Source organism: Pelophylax lessonae (genome assembly GCF_965119305.1).
Source record: "Pelophylax lessonae genome assembly, chromosome: 3".
In the NCBI taxonomy this organism is placed as follows: domain Eukaryota; kingdom Metazoa; phylum Chordata; class Amphibia; order Anura; family Ranidae; genus Pelophylax; species Pelophylax lessonae.
Window position 1 is genome coordinate 491,412,065 of NC_138770.1, and position 20,914 is coordinate 491,432,978.

At 41.9% G+C, this 20,914-nt stretch overlaps 1 protein-coding gene across 1 annotated transcript in view; it reads left to right on the forward strand.

Moving 5' to 3' along the window:
- The window catches only part of LOC309551370 (multiple coagulation factor deficiency protein 2 homolog), a 72,551-nt gene extending 56,801 nt beyond the window's left edge, over window positions 1-15,750 (forward strand). Inside the window, exon 4 of the mRNA XM_082251942.1 lies at window positions 15,503-15,750. Within this exon, the coding sequence (XP_082108068.1) occupies window positions 15,503-15,648 (146 nt within the window). The 3' untranslated portion in view covers window positions 15,649-15,750. The remainder of the gene's footprint in view (window positions 1-15,502) is intronic.
- Window positions 15,751-20,914: the final 5,164 nt, after the last annotated feature.

A 20,914-nucleotide genomic window follows, 5' to 3' on the forward strand; every position in this document is an offset into this window, starting at 1 on the left:
ATAAAAACCAACACAATTTTATTGGTAATTAAATGGCCGCTGCACTTTTATTGGCATAAAATAAATAAATAAATAAATAATTAATGAATAAATAATTGAATAAATAAATAAATACTCAAATGTCTTTATTAATCAAAATACGAATAAATATTGAATAATTCAAAATCCAAATAAATATGTAAATAAAATTATCGCTTAGTCATAAAAAACTCAAGCGAATCAATAAATAAATAAATAAATAAATCAGAAGTCCCCACCAGCCGTATTTTGTTGCAAACAAAATGCGGCCTAACCCAGCACTGCGGCCATTTCAAAAATATTCTGCAAGCCTAAATTAAAAATATCAAGGCCAACTTCTGACAGGTGAACGCCGTCTTGTCTGTATAAACCCGAAAAACCGCCTTCGAGGTCCACATGACGATACGAAAAAATACCAACCGATGGAGCGAATTTTGCAATTGAATGATTAATTCTCCTCTGAATCTTATCGAGTGAACGAAGTTCCGGCGATACCAACCATATCAATCGAGGCACCATTTCTGAGAATACCACAGAAACACCAGGAAATAAAGATTTTACTAAAACTAAATCACGCTTTATCATTAACATCAACTCTAACGTTTTAAGTTTACCGACATCGTTACCACCCAAATGAATAATTATCAACGAAGGTGAAGGCCACAGCTGAGATAACCTAGAAATATGCGTGAAAAGATTAGACCATTGTAGACCTCTCAAGCCCATCCAAAGAATCTTAAAGGATGAAGAAGGTAAAGATAAATTAGCTGTATAGCACCTTTGGCTCGCTCTCTTATGGGCCCAATATATAAATGAGTGTCCAATGATCCAAATGCACTGCCTAGAACCTGAGAGGATTTAAAGAGATAAATTAGGTCGGATATACAGGCCAAACCTATGAGAGTCCCATCTACCCAAACGCTTAATGAGGGAAACATCAAGAACCAACCTCTGTGGCGGCTCCAATACGGAAAGAATGGGATGAAAATTTTAATTGAGCTAGACCAAGAATTGCTAAACAGCGCTTGAAAACTGCTGAAAATTTAAATTTAGTCAAAGGGACACCATTAATATGAACCAAAAAATTACCATTAACAGAAGGCCTTTTGGAAAGATATTTTCGCAAGATAAGAACTGGGCAAATAATGGAGTCGCCACAAGCCTGCAAGCTGAGCCATTGACCCCTACCGGAAGCATCTGTTTTTGAACTACTAATAAAGATATTTGCACATGCATCCAAAAGAACAACATCCGGAAAACCCAGACCAGAAAGGCCTAACTTATTATCAGGTAACAACTCCGAAATACGTAATGCAGCAAAAAACATTAAAATTAAAGCTGTATGGAACAATAGTGACTCATAATCAGATGAACAAACCACAGAAGTTGCAAGACAAAACCTCTTTAGAATGTCCACCGTTATCGGCCTAGGAGAATCTGGTCTGAGATTTCCCAGTTTATAGCCCTTCAAGGCTTGGCGTACAGTAAAGTAAGTGTTACTTGCAGGAAAATGATAAAGTTTAAAGAAAAAGGACACACCCGCCAAAATTTTATTTATGTGACTATACGAATGCTCGGCTTGAAAAAGCGTGCAAAGAAAAGCTAAAATTGTTTGCTCTGACGGGGTAAAGCCTGACAGTCCAATGTTATTGAAATCCAACCACCTTTTCCATGCAATTGAATAATCAATCTATGTTTTTGGTGCAATGGATTTTTTAATTGCATTAGAGATTAGAGTTAGATCAATTCCCAAAGGTGACTCGGGCACACAAACCCTTCTGGGTCCGCTTCTGGTAAGAGCTGACGGAAACGCGTCATCTGGAAACGAGATAACGAGTCAGCTATAACATTGTCTTTCCCCTGGACATGCCTAGCTTTTACCCAGATGTTACGTTTCAGACAGAGTAAAACAAAATTTTGCAGCAATTTAATAACCAATATTGATTTAGAAGCTAGACAGTTCACAGCGAAGATAACCCCGTTATCAGTATGGATCAAAATCCGCCTATTAGAAAATTGAGAACCCCAAAGCTCAAATGCTACCAGGATTGGAAACAGTTCAAGAAGAACAATATTTTTTGTAATTTTATTAACAAACCACGCCGGCGGCCAGGAACCACAGCACCAGTGTGTCTTCCAAATGGCCGCAAAACCTCGCGATCCCGCAGCATCTATGAAAAGTTCCATATCTACTGAGAAGACAAAATCATCCTGGAAAAGACATGCCATTAAAATCCAATAAAAATTGAGACCACACTAACAGGTCTGCTTTAATATCGGCCGTAACCCTAATATGAGAAAACGGGGATTTTAAACCTGAGGTTGCTAGTGCCATTTGTCTAGAAAAAATCCTGCCAACCGGCATGACTCTAGACGCAAAGGCTAACAAACCAAGAAAAGATTGAATCTCTTTAAGGAAAATTTTTTTTCTACAGAGAAAATTGGATATGGTTGATAACAAACGGGATATCTTATCTGCTGGAATTTGGAACTGTAATCTCTCGGTATCAATGCCTATACCTAAAAACTCCACCCTAGTAGAAGGAAGACTTGTCTTTTCTTGCGCAATCGGAACGCCGAAGCCCTGCATAATCTTCAAAAACAATTGCAACATCCAAAAACATATTGGAGAATTTGGAGGACCGACAAAAAGGAAGTCATCCAGATAGTGGATAATCCCATCAAATCCAGACTCATAAACAACCACCCACTGTAGGAATGTTGCAAATGCTTCGAAATATCCGCAGGACAACGAACATCCCATTGGAAGACACATGTCATAAAAGAACAATTCTTCAAAGCAAAAACCTAAAGAATTAAATGCATCAGAAGAGATGGGCAGGAGCCTAAAAGCAGACTGAATATCTGATTTAGCTAACAATGCTCCTTGACCAAATCTTCTGATCAAATGAATAGCCTCATCAAAGGTGGCATACGAAACTGTAGCCAATTCAGGGTCAATTTCATCATTTAAGGAATCACCTTTGGGAAAGGATAAATGATGGATCAAGCGATAGGAGTTTGGCTCCTTTTTTGGCACCAATCCCAAAGGCGAAACCCTAAAATCCTTAAAAGGTGGAGAAAGAAAAGGACCTGCAATCCTTCCAGCTGAAATCTCTTTTATTAACTTCTCCCGAACCACTTCTTTATGTGTCACAACTGATTTTAAGTTACTTACCGCCGTACAGCCAGGAATTTTAAAACCATTAGCAAAACCATCCAACAATAATTTAGCTTTCTCCCTGTTTGGATACAGGAGTAACCACTGGTGCATTTTTTCCAGTTTCACTGGAGTGGATGCTTTTGGGATTATCCTTAGATTGAGTGAAAGATCTTTTAAAACACTTCACAACCGGATGGCTGCCGAAACAAAAAGAACATTCATGCCTGTAACCAACATCTTTCATCCCCCATTTAAGGCTGGGATAAACAGCCATCTTTTGGCGGAATGACTCATCATATGAGAACCAACCGAAGCCGCCAAAATTTCTGTAAGCCTCTAGGATGTTCTCCAGGTGTTGAAATAAACCACTACATTTATCTGGCTGTTTCTCTCCCAGTACTGCTGAAAATATACAAAAGGCTTGTAGCCAGTTATAAAATGATTTAGGAGGAAATTTGCGTCTGTCATCAGAATCATCTCTCTTTTCAGATTTTGAATTAGGTAGTAAAGAGAATAAGTCTATAAATTCACCACTCCATATCTTTTCTTTAGTTACATTGGACAAGTGAAATCCCAAAGGAGAGATTTCACACGGTAAAGCTTCCTTGTAACATGTAGCAGGCATACTATGAACTGATGCCTCCTTTGCAAGAGTGGGATCAACAGTATCAGCAACATTGCATATAGAATTGCTAGCCACTGGATCTGACCAAACTCTTGTCACCGGAGGTACCTGAGGAACATTTACAGCTAACTTCTCATTAATATTCGAAATGGCTGACAACAGTTGTGACAGCAACTGCTGTGATAAGTCACCAGCTTGAGAGGGCTGGACAGCAGCAGGCATAGGCAAGTGATGCTCCCCAGAGGCCTCCAATCCGGAGAGGGCGGTGGGCGGGGCCTCCTGCAGCACAGGGGGAACTCCAACATCCCCCTCAAAGGCCTGAGTCCCGACACTGACCCAGCCTCACTGGAGGGCCGCCCACGGCCAGCACTCACCCGGGGGAATGCACTCTGCCCAGCCGCGCCACATCCTTGCGCTCTCTCCCTCCTGCCGCTGCTCCGAGCCGGGGAAGGTGACGCCCTCCTTCTCTTCTTCTGGGGTCTTCTGCCTCCGCACCGACCTGTCCTAGCGGCACCCTCCGCCTCCGAGCTCCGGAAGGACTCCTCGGGCTCCGCTGCTGGCCGGGCGGGCGGGATGCTCCGCTGTATCTTCCTGCTTGCTTGAAGCCGACTCCTTGGCGGACTTGATGGAAGACTTCGGACCCCTTCGGACGAGCCGCTTGCTTGAAGCCGAATCCTTCTCAAACTTGAAGGGTCCCTTGACGCCGCTTCCGCTATCTGGCCTTGTCTTGACCCCGCCGGCGGCCTCCGCTCCTGTGTCCAGGCTTCTTCCAGTCTTCCTTCTTGCTCCGGCGCTGGGTCCAACTCTTCTTCTCTTGCCGGAGCTCCGACCGCTTCTTCTCCCGAGTCTTCGCCCAATAGGCAGAGGCATCTTCTCAGCCAGTCTTCTCCGCCGTCTTCCGCTGCCTTCTCCAGGACTCTTCGGACCAGCGTCTTCATGGCTTTTCCGGCGAGCGAGCTCAGTATTATAGCTCTGTATTATAGCCTGATGAGTTTGCTACGCTGTACTAGACCAACTGTGCCCAGAGCCCTCACGCAGCCGCTTATATAGGCCTATTTGACCACGTGACCGAAAGTTCTAGAAGGTCACGTGTCAGCCTATGTAACGCGAAGTCACGTTTCTCCCGCCCGAAAGCCCCGTGCGCGCCGCGCACGACTTAAGGACACATTCAAAAATTTTTTTTTGAAGAGGAAGAACTTTATTAAATGTAATTTCGGCAGCCACAATCCCATTTAGCACAATCGCCCCGCTTGCCATTTGCGTGATATAGGTTTTCCAATAATAGAGTTAAATTTATCCCAAGATATTTTAATTTTGACTTTGCCCAGGTAAATGGGAATTCCCTCTGTAATGCCTCCTCTTCTTTTATATTTAACCCAATGTTAAAGAGATATGGGGAAACATCAAATTTTAAGATCAACCCAATAAAGTCAGAAATCTTGAAGTCCTTAATGACATTTGGGAGAGTTATTCTAGGATTGGTGATATAAAATAGAACATCATCTGCGTAAGCTGCAACTTTATGTTCCTCCTGTCCCACCTTCACCCCCCCCCTCCCCCCCATATCTATATTATTTCTTATAGTCGCTATTAATGGTTCTAACAATAATACGAACAGCAGGGGCTAGAGAGGGCATCCTTGTCTCGTCCCATTATGCATTCCAAACTGAGGTGAGAAGTCACCATTCACTTTTATCGATGCTGTTGGTCTCCTATACAGTGCTCTTATCCATTGGGTCATCCTTGGGCCAATTCCTAAGTCCTTTAATGTTTCAAACATAAATTTCCAATCTACCCTGTCAAAATCTTTCTCAGCATCAATTGACAGCAAGAGGGCTGGGGTATTAAGATCTCTAGCTTTTTGTAATAATAGTGTTCTAATCCCATTATCTTTTCCCTCTCTTCTTAGAATAAATCCTGTCTGGTCTGCATGGATCCACTCTGCCATTAAATCTTTTAATCGAGTTGCTAACACTTTTACATATAGTTTTGTATCGGCATTTAACAGTGCTATTGGCCGCTAATTAGAGCATAGGGTTACATCCTTCCAATCTTTGGATATTGCCATTATATGAGCCTGCAGTGATTCTGCTCTCATAATCCCATTTTCTCCTATCCCGTTCATATATGTGCAAAATTTTGGGACTAATATTTTCTTGAACCTCATATAGTACTGGGTAGTATACCCCTCCGGTCCTGAGCTTTCCACGGTCGGGGAATTTTTTCAGACCTCCAGTATCTCCTTCTGTGAAATTGGTGTTTCTAATGCTGATAATTTATCACTTGCTAATTTAGGTAATTTTTATTCCTTTATATATTTTTGTGTCTTTTGTTTTCTATTTTGCTCTGCTTCATGTGCTGCTTTTTGCTATACGTTGTATAGAGTCTTGTAGTAATTTTGAAATGCCTTAGCTATTTCTGTTGTTTAGTAAACCATTACCCTCTTATTACTTTTTATTTTTTCTATATAGTTATTTGATTTTTTACTCTTTAATATTCTTGCTAAATATTTCCCTAGTTTATTTTCCCATTTCTACCTTTCCCTAGCAACTCTGTTGAAGTTACATCTAGTCTCTTCCTCCAGCAACTTCCTCAGTTTATCTCTTTTTGATACTAGAAAGTTTTGGATCCCCTCCTCCATGCTCTTTTTAGGTCTCTGTTCTAGCTCACGTATCTCTGTTATTAATTTATTTATATGTATGGTTCTTTCCTTTTTTTTTCTGAAGCCTATTGAGATAAATATTCCTCTAATATAGGTTGTATGTGCCCCCCCATGTTGTAGCTACGGAGATATCAGGGGTTTTGTTCTTTGAGAAATACTGTTCTAGTTCTTTCTCTATCTTTTTTTCCTACTTCTTCATCCTGTATCAGATCTTCATTTATTCTCCAGGTATTTATTTTCCTCTGAGACCCAGGGAGTTTTATTTCCATAATAATTGTGGCATGTTTAGATATGGTCACTGTCCCTATTAATGTACTAGCAACTGCTTCTATCAACCTGTGTTCTATCCTTATATAATCTAGTCTTGAGTACATAGAGTGCACTGGGCAATAATTTTTATTAGGGCAGTAGATATTTACCAAAGTGCAGTCAACTACCAGATATGAAACATTGAAAACATATTTGAAACATTGTGTAGTTGACCCTTAAGGGAAATGTATTGGCCATCTGGGTCAGCCAATCTTTCCTTAAGGGAAAACCTCACGTCCTTTGCTAGACCAATTGCTACCACCTTAGCTCTCCTAGTTGGTGAATCTCCATAAGACCATGTCGGGTAATATTTTGAGTATATGTTCACATTTGTATCTTCTGCAATGTATGTCTCCTGTAAAAATACTATGCTGGCAGTATTATGGCTAAGTTCTTCTAATCCTTTGTGTCTTTTAGTAGGCCTGTTAAATCCTCTGACATTATGTGTCAGTAAACTTGAAGGGTTAATGTCGTCTCTCCTTCCCTTCCCGCCACCTAGTAGTTTATTGCCTTCCCTTCTCAAACTCTGCCTAAGATGGTTGAGGGAATGACGGCATCCCTTAAGAGATTTTTGCAAGGGTTTAAAACCAGGTTCAGTAAGGGAAGTGACGTCAATTATTACCGTGGATGGAGTTAATACAACATTGTTTTCTCTGTATATTTATACCTTCATATTTTATGGATGGCTTGCTTTTCAGATTCTCCCAGATCTGGGCCTTTTTTGAGTAGCTCTGAAATCTTATGACATCTCTGGGGATTTCTACTGGGATGTTTTTTGGTCTCCTGAGCCTGTGTGTTCTCTCGATCGTTATCTGGTCCGCTTCTCCTCTGTCCAGCAAAGGGTTAAAAAAATGTTCATTTCATGTGATAAGTCCTCACCGTCTGTCTGTTCCGGTAGACCACATATTCTCAAATTTTTCCTTCTACTCCTGTTTTCTTGATCTTCCATTTTAAAAGTGAGATTTCTGTGTTCCATTTTTAGCTCTTTCACCTCTCTTTTTAAACCCCATATTATCTGTATTTGACTGTCTTGTCTCTTTTCTAGATCCTCTTCTCAGGATAGTAAATGAACAAAATCTTTACAAATAATTGTTAATTCTGTTTTAAGGGATTTTTCTAGTGTTGCTAACATGACGGCAATTTCCCCCTTTTTGGGCAGTTGATTGCTTGATGTTTGTTCTGCATTTGTTCTATTATGCGTTTGTCCTGTGTTGCAGTCTAGGCCATCGCCAATATCTGGTTCTTGATTTGATCTATTTTGATCCACAGAGGCCGGGCCTAACGATGTCCTAATTTGACAACTTTTTTTTTTCTTTACTTCAATTTGTTTTGAGTGTGTTCCTTGTGATTTCTCTGGGGGCAATTTTTTTTAAAGCTTCTTTATATGTAGCATAGATTTTTCTTAATTGTACCAGGACTGGCACTCACTTTAGCTGACTTGCCTCTCATGCTTGGGTTTGTGCTTACTGCCCCTGCTGGGAGTTGTCAGTCCCTTTTAGCAAATCGCACAATTTCTATCCCAAAGGTGATGGAAGATCACCTCAACAGGTAGTCCTCTATTCCCAGCAATATTGCATGGATTACAGTCTTAGAGTTACAATCACATTTTCAAAAAAGAGAACGTAGGTTCAGTAAAGGTCCAATGAAGGAGAGGAAAAAGAGGAGTGAGGTCACTAAAGGATAGAAACCAAAAATTCTCACCACATTATGTGTAGAATCGGCGGGGGGGAATAGCTGTCACCCAAATTAGTACACTTTAGGATTTAAATGCTCTGCTTATTGCCCTTTTTAGTTTAGGGTCCTCCTGCCCACTATTCTGGTCCTTCATTCATTCAGCTCTCCACCACTGCGTCTGGGTTCCAGTCACCAGGGCAAGTTGCCCCTTCTCCTCAGGAGTTTATTGAGCCTCTCGTGCCTCCCCTTTATGCCAACTCTGCTCCTTATCCCTGGTCCCCAATATCACGGTGATCAAGCAGGTCACAGATGACTCTGGAAATGCCTCCTCTCCCACTTGCAGAGCTCCCACACAGCTTCACTGTGGCTGAGCACCGGCGCCAGGATCAGCCAGAAGTGCTGTGGATGGTGTAGTGTATAGGACTGGGTCGGAGGGATCCTCCCTCCCTGTCTGCCCGGCACCGCTCATTTCTGCGGCTTCCACTAGCAGTACCGCGGCAGGCCTCCACACAACAGAAGTGTCCCGAAGATAGAAAGAAGGGGAGGGAGTGGCCGATGAGTGTCCAAGCTGGGGGTGATGAACAGGGGAGCGGGGTGGCTAGAGCTCAGAGCTCCATGGCTTCATGGTGAGCTGCAACGCAGCTGCTCCCAGCACTTACACACGCCAGTAAGGTAATTTTGAATAGCATTAAATTACAATATGGCTTGTGTCCCAATTTTTATATGCATTTTCTTTTATTTGTTTTTTTTTTTGCCAAAGTGGAGTTATTCTTTAAGGTGTTACTAAACCCAGATCCTGCATTCACTATAGACCTGTTAGTTTAATGTCTATAGTCGGGAAGATACTCGAGAGTTTAATAAAAGACCACATAGATTTGTTCTTGCTGGAAAAATATATTCTAAGTGACAGCATGGATTCATGAAAGACAGAAGTTGCCAAACAAACCTGATTTCTTTTTATGAAGAGGTAAGTAAAACCTTGGACAGAGGGGTGGCTGTGGATGTAGTATACTTGGATTTTGCAAAAGCGTTTGACACAGTTCCCCACACACGGCTCATGTGTAAGGTAAAGTCTACAGGTTTGGAAAGATCAGTTTGAAAATACAGTAGATAGAAAATTGGCTAAAAGATAGAATTCAGAGAGTAGTGGTTAATGATTCTTACTCCAAATGGTCTAAGGTTATCAGTGGCGTACCCCAAGGTTCAGTGTTGGGACCCTTACTTTTTAATATCTTTATAGGGTCTGGGATTAAAAGTACAATTTCAGTCTTTGCAGATGACACCAAGCTTTGCAGTGGAATGACTTCTTTGCAGGATGTCTCCGACTTACAAGCTGACCTCAATGTTTCATTGGGCAACTACGTGGCAAATGAGGTTTAATGTTTATAAATGTAAAGTTATGTACTTGGGGGGCTAAGAATATGCATGGATCATACATACTAGGCAGAGTAGAACTGGGGGAATCCATAGCGGAGAAGGATCTGGGTGTTCTGGTAGATCATAAGCTTAATAATAGCATGCAATGCCAAGCTTCGGTTTCCGAAGCAAGCAAAGTCCTTTCTTGTATTAACAGACACAGAGAAAGAGATGTACACTGCTCAGGCAATTGGAACTTCACAGCCAGCTATGGGTGCAGGACCTCGGATCGCCACTGCAAACAGGATACAAGAGAAATGGCCAAACACCAAGCGAATAAAGCTGTGAGTCGTGTGAAACATGTCTACCATCCATTTTGCTGTGCCTTGCATCCTTGTTCAATAAAGCCTTTCATGGTGAGCTATCGCTTGGTGTGTGGCCATTTCTCTTGTATTAACAGAGGCATGGACTTCAGAGAGATAGAGAGAGAGATATAATTTTGCTCCTGTACAAATCATTAGTAAGACCTCATCTGGAATATGCAGTTCAGTTTTGGGCACCAGTTTTTAAAAAGGATATCGGGGAACCGGAGAAAGTGCAGAGAAGGGCAACCAAACTGATAAAAGGCATGGAGGAGCTCAGCTATGTGAAAAGATTAGAGGAACTGAATTTATTCTCTCTTGAGAAGAGGAGATTAAGGGGGGATATAATCAACATGTATAAATACATAAGGGGTCCATATAGTGAACTTGGTGCTGAGTTGTTTACATTAAGGTCAACACAGAGTACAAGGGGGCACTCTTTACGTCTAGAGGAAAACAGATTGTGTCTCCAAATATGGAAAGGTTTCTTCACCGTAAGAGCTGTGAAAATGTGGAATAGACTACCTCCAGAGGTGGTTCTGGCTAGCTCATTAGAGTGCTTTAAAAAGGGACTGGATTTTTTCCTGGTGGTGGACTTAATATAAGTGGGTACTAATATTTATAGGTAAAGTTGATCCAGGGAATATCAGATTGCCTTTCGGGGGATCAGGAAGGAATTTTTTTCCCTGCTATAGCAAATTGGATCATGCTTTTCTGGGGTTTTTTCCCCTTCCTCGGGATTAACTGCGGGTATAGGATTGTGTATATGGCATTGTATGGTTTTGGTTTTCATTACTGTTTTTTTTTTTTTTTTTTTATTGGTTGAGCAAGATGGACTTGTGTCCTTTTTCAACCTGACTAACTATGTAACTATATCTGGTCTCCCACCGTACACAGAACATGGAAATTCAATTATTTTAGTAAAGATAAACTGATCAATATCCTTTATCATCAGCTGTATATTAGCATTTAGAGCAATTTTGTGACTTGTATCAGTGAGTGCTGATAGCTTGTAGGAGGAGTTTTTATTTCTCCCATGATGTCCTATCAGGCTTCAAGAATTCCTAATTCTCTGTCTGAATATGTCTGGACAGTGCTGAGTGAGCCTGTGCTGATCACATTTACCCTCCGAAGAAAAAAAAAAAAAATCTCTAGCAATACAAAGCAAACTGAGCAGCATGACTTATTAGGTAATTTTATTTTGAGTATGAGGAAGGAGATGATCAGATAAGACACGATCAGCACAATGGAGAGAGTTAACCTCTTAGGGATATAACAAGCATGCTTTACTGCATATATAGACTGATTTTAAGGTTCTTGGTTTAGTAACACTTAATCATTCACCTAGGGTGGCATCTTTATTGTTAACCTAGTGTTCTATATTTCAATATACCACATAACCAGCCACCACACATTTTTGGGGAAGAAACCCTTGTCCTCTCAACATTGGATGAAGCTAGTTTCTCAATGCAGGCATATTTGGAAGCTGGCAGAGGGTTATAGGCGGGATGAGGATCACAAGGGGTGGGGTGTTAGCAAGGTTGCAGTGGGGTGCCAGTTGTGATGAGGATGACAGAAGGTGGGGTGTTAGCAAGGTGTAATGAGGATGACAGGGGGTGAGGTGTTAGCAAGGTTTCAGTTGGGTGCCAGGTGTGATGAACATGAGGATGAGAATGACGGGGGTGGGGTGTTCGCAAGGTTACAAGTTGTGATGAACATGAGGATGACGGGGTGGGTGTAAGCAAGGTTGCAGTGCATTGCCAGGTGGGATGAGGATGACAGGGGGTGGGGGTGTTAGCAAGGTGGCAGTGGGGTGTCAGGTGTGATGAACATGAGGATGACAGGGGGTGGGGTGTAAGCAAGGTTGCAGTGGTTTGCCAGGTGGGATGAGGATGACAGGGGGTGGGGTGTTATTAGCAAGGTTGCAGTTGGTTAAAGATGGTAGGGGGTGGGGTACCAGGTGGGATGAGGATGACAGGGGGAGAGGGAGAAAAAGAGGAAAGACAGAGGATCAAAAATATGAAAAAAGAAAACAAGAAAACAGTTTTTGGCACGATCTGTATTCATGAATTTAGAAATTTGGGAAATAAATGTATTTTTAAAAGTTTAGAAATATCTCTGACCTCAATATGCACATCTGTAGGCTGTAACTGATGCTGTTGAGAAGTCAAAAAAGAACACTGCAGTAGCAATGTTATTTCCTTTATGGAATCACTGCCTCTTGAAATCCACTACAGCCTGTGTCCTCATGAGTATATGGGAGGTGGATCATCCATCAATTAAGATGTGACATCCCACCGACTGTGTTCTTTTTTAGTTAGTGGGCATGGAGGAGGAGGAGGAGAAGGGAGGAACTGGGCTGTCATTTAGGATCTGTATACACACCCACATGTGTGATGGTAATATCATGTGACCTGAATAGCTCAGCTAAAACCACTAAGTGTGCTCTCCAGCAATAGAGACCAAACTGAGCATGTGCATTTGAACTACACTTACTGTGTGTTATCGGGACTTGCCCATAGTGAACGTGCAGGAGGGGGAGGATCTGTGCATACAAGATCACACAGCTTTTTTTTTTTTTTTTTTACACAATACAGAGGATTAATCACTTATGTTACACAGTGAGTATAACAAGCATGCTATTCTGCATTTACAGACAGATTTTACTGTAGTGAGTTTAGTAACACTTTAAGGCAGCCTGAATATAAAATAGTGTGGGCTGCCATTGTTGATTTTATGAAAATGCTAACTGCCTGGCTAGCTCTAAACTTGTGAAATAGAAAGTGTGTGTAAATTCAGAACTCCTGATCTGCCTACATATTCTAAGTCAGAGATTCAAAAAGGTTTTGCACACACTGTGATGATGCCGTAATGCCTATAAAAAGGTTACCTTAGAGCAGAAAATGTAATATAATTATAAATAAGTGGGTTTCGGACAGTGCTTGTCTGGAAGATACTAAATGACCAGACTGCATCCAAAAAATAAATAATACATGACTAACATTCACTGCCCTTGCATACATTTAAATAGTATGAGATTTAAGTTTTATTGAAGTCCTACATTAGTTTAATTTATTGAGGTTTTCCTTACTGGTTAATTCTTGCTTTTTAAAATCCAAGTCAAACAGTGAAGCAAACGAAGTTCAAAGAGATGTAAAACTAGGTGGGAGCTGTGCTAGATAAAGAAGATCAAAGCAAAATTGTCAGTTCCTGCAGAGTTTCTGTTGTCACTGTACTTTTCTCTGGATTACAGTTTTAAGTCAGCTCAGGCAATCATTTGTAGAATTTTATATCATTTCATCTGAGCAAAAAATAAAATATTAACGCGGACATAAAACTTACGTTTTTGTTTTATTGACATTTGTAGGACATCTAGAAAACAGATCGCTTGTACTACCCAAAAACCAATGCAAATTATGTAAATGTTATAGTTTTGTAAACTGCACAAGTAACTGTGGCAGAATTTGGCCATTTCCCTTTCAATATGCCATACAGTGCCTTGCGAAAGTATTCGGCCCCCTTGAACTTTGCGACCTTTTGCCACATTTCAGGCTTCAAACATAAAGATATAAAAAGATACAAGTGGGACACAATCATGAAGTGGAACGAAATTTATTGGATATTTAAAAATGTTTTAACAAATAAAAAACTGAAAAATTGGGTGTGCAAAATTATTCAGCCCCTTTACTTTCAGTGCAGCAAACTCTCTCCAGAAGTTCAGTGAGGATCTCTGAATGATCCAATGTTGACCTAAATGACTAATGATGATAAATAGTAGAATCCACCTGTGTGTAATCAAGTCTCCGTATAAATGCACCTGCACTGTGATAGTCTCAGAGGTCCGTTTAAAGCGCAGACAACATCATGAAGAACAAGGAACACACCAGGCAGGTCCGAGATACTGTTGTGGAGAAGTTTAAAGCCGGATTTGGATACAAAAAGATTTCCCAAGCTTTAAACATCCCAAGGAGCACTGTGCAAGCGATAATATTGAAATGGAAGGAGTATCAGACCACTGCAAATCTACGAAGACCTGGCCGTCCCTCTAAACTTTCAGCTCATACAAAGAGAAGACTGGTCAGAGATGCAGCCAAGGTGGAGATCTACAGCTGAGGTGGGAGACTGTCCATAGGACAACAATCAGTCGTATACTGCACAAATCTGGCCTTTATGGAAGAGTGGCAAGAAGAAAGCCATTTCTTAAAGATATCCATAAAAAGTGTCGTTTAAAGTTTGCCACAAGCCACCTTGGAGACACACCAAACATGTGGAAGAAGGTGCTCTGGTCAGATGAAACCAAAATCAAACTTTTTGGCAACAATGCAAAACGTTATGTTTAGCGTAAAAGCAACACAGCTCATCACCCTGAACACACCATCCCCACTGTCAAACATGGTGGTGGCAGCATCATGGTTTGGGCCTGCTTTTCTTCAGCAGGGACAGGGAAGATGGTTAAAATTGATGGGAAGATGGATGGAGCCAAATACAGGACCATTCTGGAAGAAAACCTGATGGAGTCTGCAAAAGACCCAAGACTAGGGCGGAGATTTGTCTTCCAACAAGACAATGATCCAAAACATAAAGCAAAATCTACAATGGAATGGTTCAAAAATAAACATATCCAGGTGTTAGAATGGCCAAGTCAAAGTCCAGACCTGAATCCAATCGAGAATCTGTGGAAAGAACTGAAAACTGCTGTTCACAAACACTCTCCATCCAACCTCCATCCAACCTCACTGAGCTCGAGCTGTTTTGCAAGGAGGAATGGGCAAAAATTTCAGTCTCTTGATGTGCAAAACTGATAGAGACATACCCCAAGCGACTTACAGCTTTAATCGCAGCAAAAGGTGGCACTACAAAGTATTAACTTTAGGGGGCTGAATAATTTTGCACGCCCAATTTTTCCATTTTTTATTTGTTAAAAAAGTTTGAAATATCCAATAAATTTCGTTCCACTTCATGATTGTGTCCCACTTGTTGTTGATTCTTCACAAAAAATTACAGTTTTATATCTTTATGTTTGAAGCCTGAAATGTGGCAAAAGGTCGCAAAGTTCAAGGTGGCCGAATACTTTCGCAAGTCACTGTACTAATCAACAATTGATAGGATATACCAAAAATGACATTTCCTTGTCAACTGAAAGCAGTGTCTTATAAAACGCCTGTCAGATGCTGATCTACCATTCTGTGAGAAGAGATCCACCACTGCCCACTTTTCAGAGGGCGGTAGGCGCTGCCACCTGTCTGAAAGAGACCTTGCTGTTTTCAACTGAGATCAGAACTGTACCGTTATAACAAAAGGATTTTAACTTTTTTTTTTCTGTTTATATGCAGATATGACAGATGAGGTCCTAAAGGAAGATGATCTGGATAAAGATGGATTTTTATCTTTTGTCGAGTACATGCACTCACAAAAACGAACAGCAAGTCCAACTACAATTTTGGACAAAACAGCAAAGGAAAAGGGCTCCAAGAGCTGAAACAGAAAATAAATTGGAGACAGTACCTTATGTACCATGTTTCTATATTGTCATGTTTCTTGCAGACATCTTATCTTGCTTTTATTACAGAAATCATGATCAATTCATCAAATTATCATGCTGTTAGCAACATATGTTTTAAAAATAATCTAGTAAATAAAAGTGCATACACAAAGTTATATTGCTTAATCAAAAATAAGTAGAGCTTAAATTGGTTCTAAGTCCCTGTTCACACCGTTCACACTGGGGCGACCTGTGAGGCGACCTGGTCGCCTCACAGGTCGCCGTAGGTCGCCTTCCATAGAGAAGCTGCGGACCCATTCTAATAGGAGCGACACAAGTCGCTCCGACTTAGAAAAAGGGTCCGGAGCTTCTTTGGGGCGACCCGGAGTGACCGCCATAGACTTCAATGTTATGAAGTCCGTGCCGGCCGCTCCGAGGTCGCGGCGCGCTTCTCGCACCGCGACCTCGGAGGTCGCCCCGGGAAGTCGGATCGCCCCAGTGTGAACGGGGCCTAAAGCCTTGGTATTATTTTTTACCAAATAACATTCTCTGCATTAAGGTAAACACCCCAAAAACTTTTCCCCTTCCCTCCCCTCTCTAAACACCGGAGCCTTTCAGCAACCCAGCACTGTTCTGTCTCCAGGTCTTCTCTCCCCTCTCTTTCTCTTCACAGACTTGTACAGCAGCAGGAGCCATTGCTTCTGCTGCAGTCAGTCAAATCCCGTGAGCGGGAAGTGGGGCTGAGCTGCACTGTGTGTGTTTATGGATGCACACAGTGCAGCTCTGGAGCAAGCTTGAAGCTGTGCCCCCATAGCAAGTAGCTAATTCACTTCCTCTCTAGTAACCAGGACATGAAAAGGAGTCAAAATCTCCCAGGGACACAGATGACAATAACGAGCTAACAGTTTAAACGATTGCTCTGCTCTAACTAAAGAATATTTTGTTTTGGACTTGGGCTTTAAAGCGGTATCAAATCCAAAAGCAAACATTAGATTGCAGCTTACTAATTCTTAGATGTGACAGATGCATTAATTTTCTTTTTTAGGGTCTCTTTCCTTTATTTTTACCTGGTGACCCTGCCAGTAAGTCGATTTCTCAACAGAACAAGCTGTCCTGCACATGTAGCAGTTAGAAGGTTGAAATAAACCATTTACTACCGGCAGAGGTGCTTACAAGGAACATATTTTATTTATGCAAAAGCTATATCCCAAAATAAAACTGTTCCAGTAACTTAAGTGTATCTGGGGATAGACTTCAATTTGACAGACATTTGACATTAGACTAAATCTGCTAGTGAATATAAGGCCCCTTTCACACTATCCGTCCGTCGGACGGATTCTGTTTTTCTCAGCGGGGGATCGAGCCGCCGATCCCCCGCTGAGCAGCAGGAGGACAGCTGTGTCTCCGCACTGTGTGCGGAGGCACAGCTGTCAGTTACCCATGCATCTCTATGGGGGAAATCGGATGGGAACAGACCATCTGTCCGTTCTCATCCGATCCGCTGGACGGATGGAAAATAGGGTTTCCATCCGTCCAGATTTGACGGATCGGATCGGGTCGAATGTCAGCGGACATGTCTCCGCTGCCATCCGATGCCCCATAGGAATGCATAAGGGGGACCGTTTAGATCCGCCAAAAAAACGGACAGGCGGATCTGAACGGTCCGCCTGTGTGAAAGGGGCTTAACACTCCCCTATCCTTAAATGAACAATGCTACTGTCCACAGGTGTCTCTGTTGCTCCTTCATCCAGAGTGTAGGCTTCCTAATGCAGGAAGTGGGTTACTGGCAGGATCACCAGACGAACAAAGAGGAAAAATATTCAACATAATATAACTAGTCAAGAATTGTGAAAGTGGTAAAAGGTCCCTGCTCTCAAAAAAAAGAAATGCTGCCAATAAAGGTAGAGGAGGGAGGAGAATAAGAGGAGACTTTCACTTTGAAGTGAAGTTATGCTTTGAATAGGTAGATTTTATTTTACAAAAGCTGAACTTGTGTTTAAGAAGGTTTATGCAGGATTTGTTAGGACAATATTTCTACTAGACCTGTTTTCATGCAAATACAGCCCATTACAATATTGCAGAAACCACAGTTTTTTTTTTGACAGGACCAAAAGATGAGGATGAAGTCCACAGGATAGTGGGGGCATTATTCTAAGGAGAGAAATTTATTTTTTGCTTTGAATTTTTACAAGGAAGGTATTAGGGTTGATTTACGAAAGGCAAATAGACTGTGCCCTGTGCAAGTGCAGTTGCTCCAGAGCTTAGAAAGAGGGGGAGCTCTGCTGACTTCAATCATCCAATCGTGTAAACAAAAATGCAGATTTTATTTTCCTTGCATGTAATTGGATATACTTTGTAAAGTGTAGCTTTATCTCATTTATTAAGCTTGGCGCAGCTGCACTTGCCAAGTGTTACAATCAATTTGCTTTTAGTAAATCAACCCCAATGTGTTGCTGGATGGCTTAATGATTTACCTATTTTCTTCCCCAATCCTGCAGTCCTTAACCCGTATTAATTCTACACTTAATATGCCAATAAGATAAAATACCTTGTGCTATTCAGTAGATGTTTTTAATCTCACGCTGCTGTTTAGAATAAACAAATATTTGTGCAAATCAAGTGTGTGAACTAAAAGGCACCTCTTTCTCCTCAAATATCAATATTATAAAAAAAAAAAAAAAAAAAAACTGTGATAAAAATAGAATGAAATAAATTGAAAAGTTAAGGATGAATTCCAGGTATAGATATTTTATATATAGTTACATTAGTCCAGCTTGGACCAATAACCATGCATATACTATCCAATGTCCCTGGAAGCTGGAAATCACCTTAGTAGACACTGCTACCCAAGTGATCGCCACTTGCTCCTGGGTCCCACAGCGAGTGGCTACTTTGCTGGATTCTGAACACAGGAGGTTGGTCATTAGGCATGGGCATCAGAGACCACTTTGCATTTTTTGAATGAATGCAAAGCATTCTGAGTGGATGAAATGACTAGCACAACTTTACTGCCCTGCCTATCCATCTCGTTCAGAGTATGCTTTGCAAAGCATTCTCTAAGTAGTGCCCACACCAAGTAGCTAACCTCCTGTGTGCAGAATGCAGCAGGGCAGCCACACAAGACTATGAAGCTGAAGTAGTGAGGTCTACCTCAGTGATTTCCAGCTTCCAAAGGCATTGACCAAGTATGGTACATGCATAGTTACATTAGTCCTTGATGGGTCTAAATTTTTGTGGATGCCCAGCCACCTGGGTGCAAGGCTTAGCAGAGCCAACCACCCAGTGGCAGCGGAGGGGAGGGCGGATGCCCAAACTGAGGGTAGTTCAAACTGAGGGGGGGTAGGGGAACCCGGGGAATCAACCGTCCCAGGGAGGGTTCCGCATCCACCCCAAAATCCTCCAGGGGTTGAGGGGGGGGGGGATAGCTACGTACCAGGAACAGGGTGGGCACCGCTCCTGACCGACCACCGAGGCCGGGTCGTATGCGCCCTCGCAAGATGTTTAACTCGCAGGCCAGCCCCGTCAAGTGGAGCTATGTCGTGGCCGACCTAGCGCGGAGCTGAGGCCTGCACGCGCTCGCTGGCTGGACTGGGGCGACCCTCTGGATCTAGGTTATCCAGTCTGGACAACCTATTTCCAGTCTGGCAGTTGATAGTAGAGTCTCACAGGAACAAAAATAACAAAGACTGGATTTTTGTATTACCGTAAAATCCTTTTCTCTGATGTTCATTGGCAGACACAGCTCCATATCTTCCTTAACCCTTGGGTTATGCTGCTCTCCATAGGAGTAGGACTAGGTGGAAACAAATTTGACTACGCCCCTAGGGGGTAAACTTCCCACTCCCTGCTATAGGACTTCAGTTTGTAACAAGCAGTGTCAGAAGAATACATAACCCAACTCAACAGAGGGGTGGGTGCTGTGTCCGTCAATGAACATCAGAGAAAAGGATTTTACTGTAAGACAAAAATCCAGTTTTCTCTTTCGTTCATTGACAGACACAGCTCCATATCTTCTTTGACCCTTGGGACGTTCCAAAGCAGTGTCAACATGAGGGGTGGGAGCCTCTGGCTGCAAAGTTTTGCAGGCTGCTGTTGCAAACGCAGCTTCCGCAGATGTGAGTACATCCACCTTGTAAAACTTGGTGAATGTATGCACAGACGACTATGTGGCCGCCTTGCACACCTGAATAACTGACGCCTGATCAAGGAAGTACCAGGATGCACTAAGCGCCATTGTAGAATGTGCCTTAAACAGGGAAAGGAGGGGCTTGACCCTTAATGGAATAGGCCTGCACCACCGTCTGCCTGATCCATCTGGAAATGGTTGCAGCAGATGCAGCCTGCCCCTTACGAGAGATCCATCCATAAGGATAAACAAGGAATCCGATTTTCAAATTGACTCAGTCGTTACCAGGTACACCCTGACTGCCCGAATCACATCCAGGAAAAAAACAGGCGAAGCGCCTCTAAGTGCAGTACATTTATTTGATTTTAGCACACAAGTAAAAAGAAACTCACAAGAGAGTAGATGACAATCGGCTCAATCAAAGGTCAAACGGTGAGCGGACAATCCAAGAAAGCCAATTTCGAGAGGAAGGAGAAGGTGGAAGAGTCCTTTCCGGTGGATGGCAATGGAGGACAGAAGGAAGCCGGCTGCTGTCTTCCGGGACCAGTGGTTCTCTCGTGGCTTGCTGGAGCGCAGCGTCCGCCGCGTGACATCAAGGGGTCAAAGAGTACACGACGCATTTCAGAGCTTGCGCCAAGCTCATAGGGTGCATGCGTGCTCTTTTCTCAAGTGTTAGTACAGAGACCGCTCTGAGCCTAGAGTTTATATGGACGTAATTGATGGATGGGAGTGTACATGGGACTAGCAGCCAATAGAACTGGATCACGGCCATGTTTGAAAAAAAGCCAAACCAATATGGACTGCAATATGATAATGGGGACATGGTATATACTCACAATAAAGAAGTAATATATATATATATATATATATATATATATATATATATGAAATAAAAACCTGTTGTGTATTTGTAAAGTACAGCACTAGTTTCTCAGTGGATAATTAATAATGAAAAGAAAATATATGGAAAATATAATATAAAAAAGAAGAAGAAATGAAAAAGAAATAAACAGAATGGACATGGGATGACAATCAACTGTCAGCAGATTAGGATATTCACGAGATTAAGGACACACAAAGTGACTAAAAAAGAATATACTGTGCATATGCCTACTGTAAAGTAGTTAAAAAGTATAA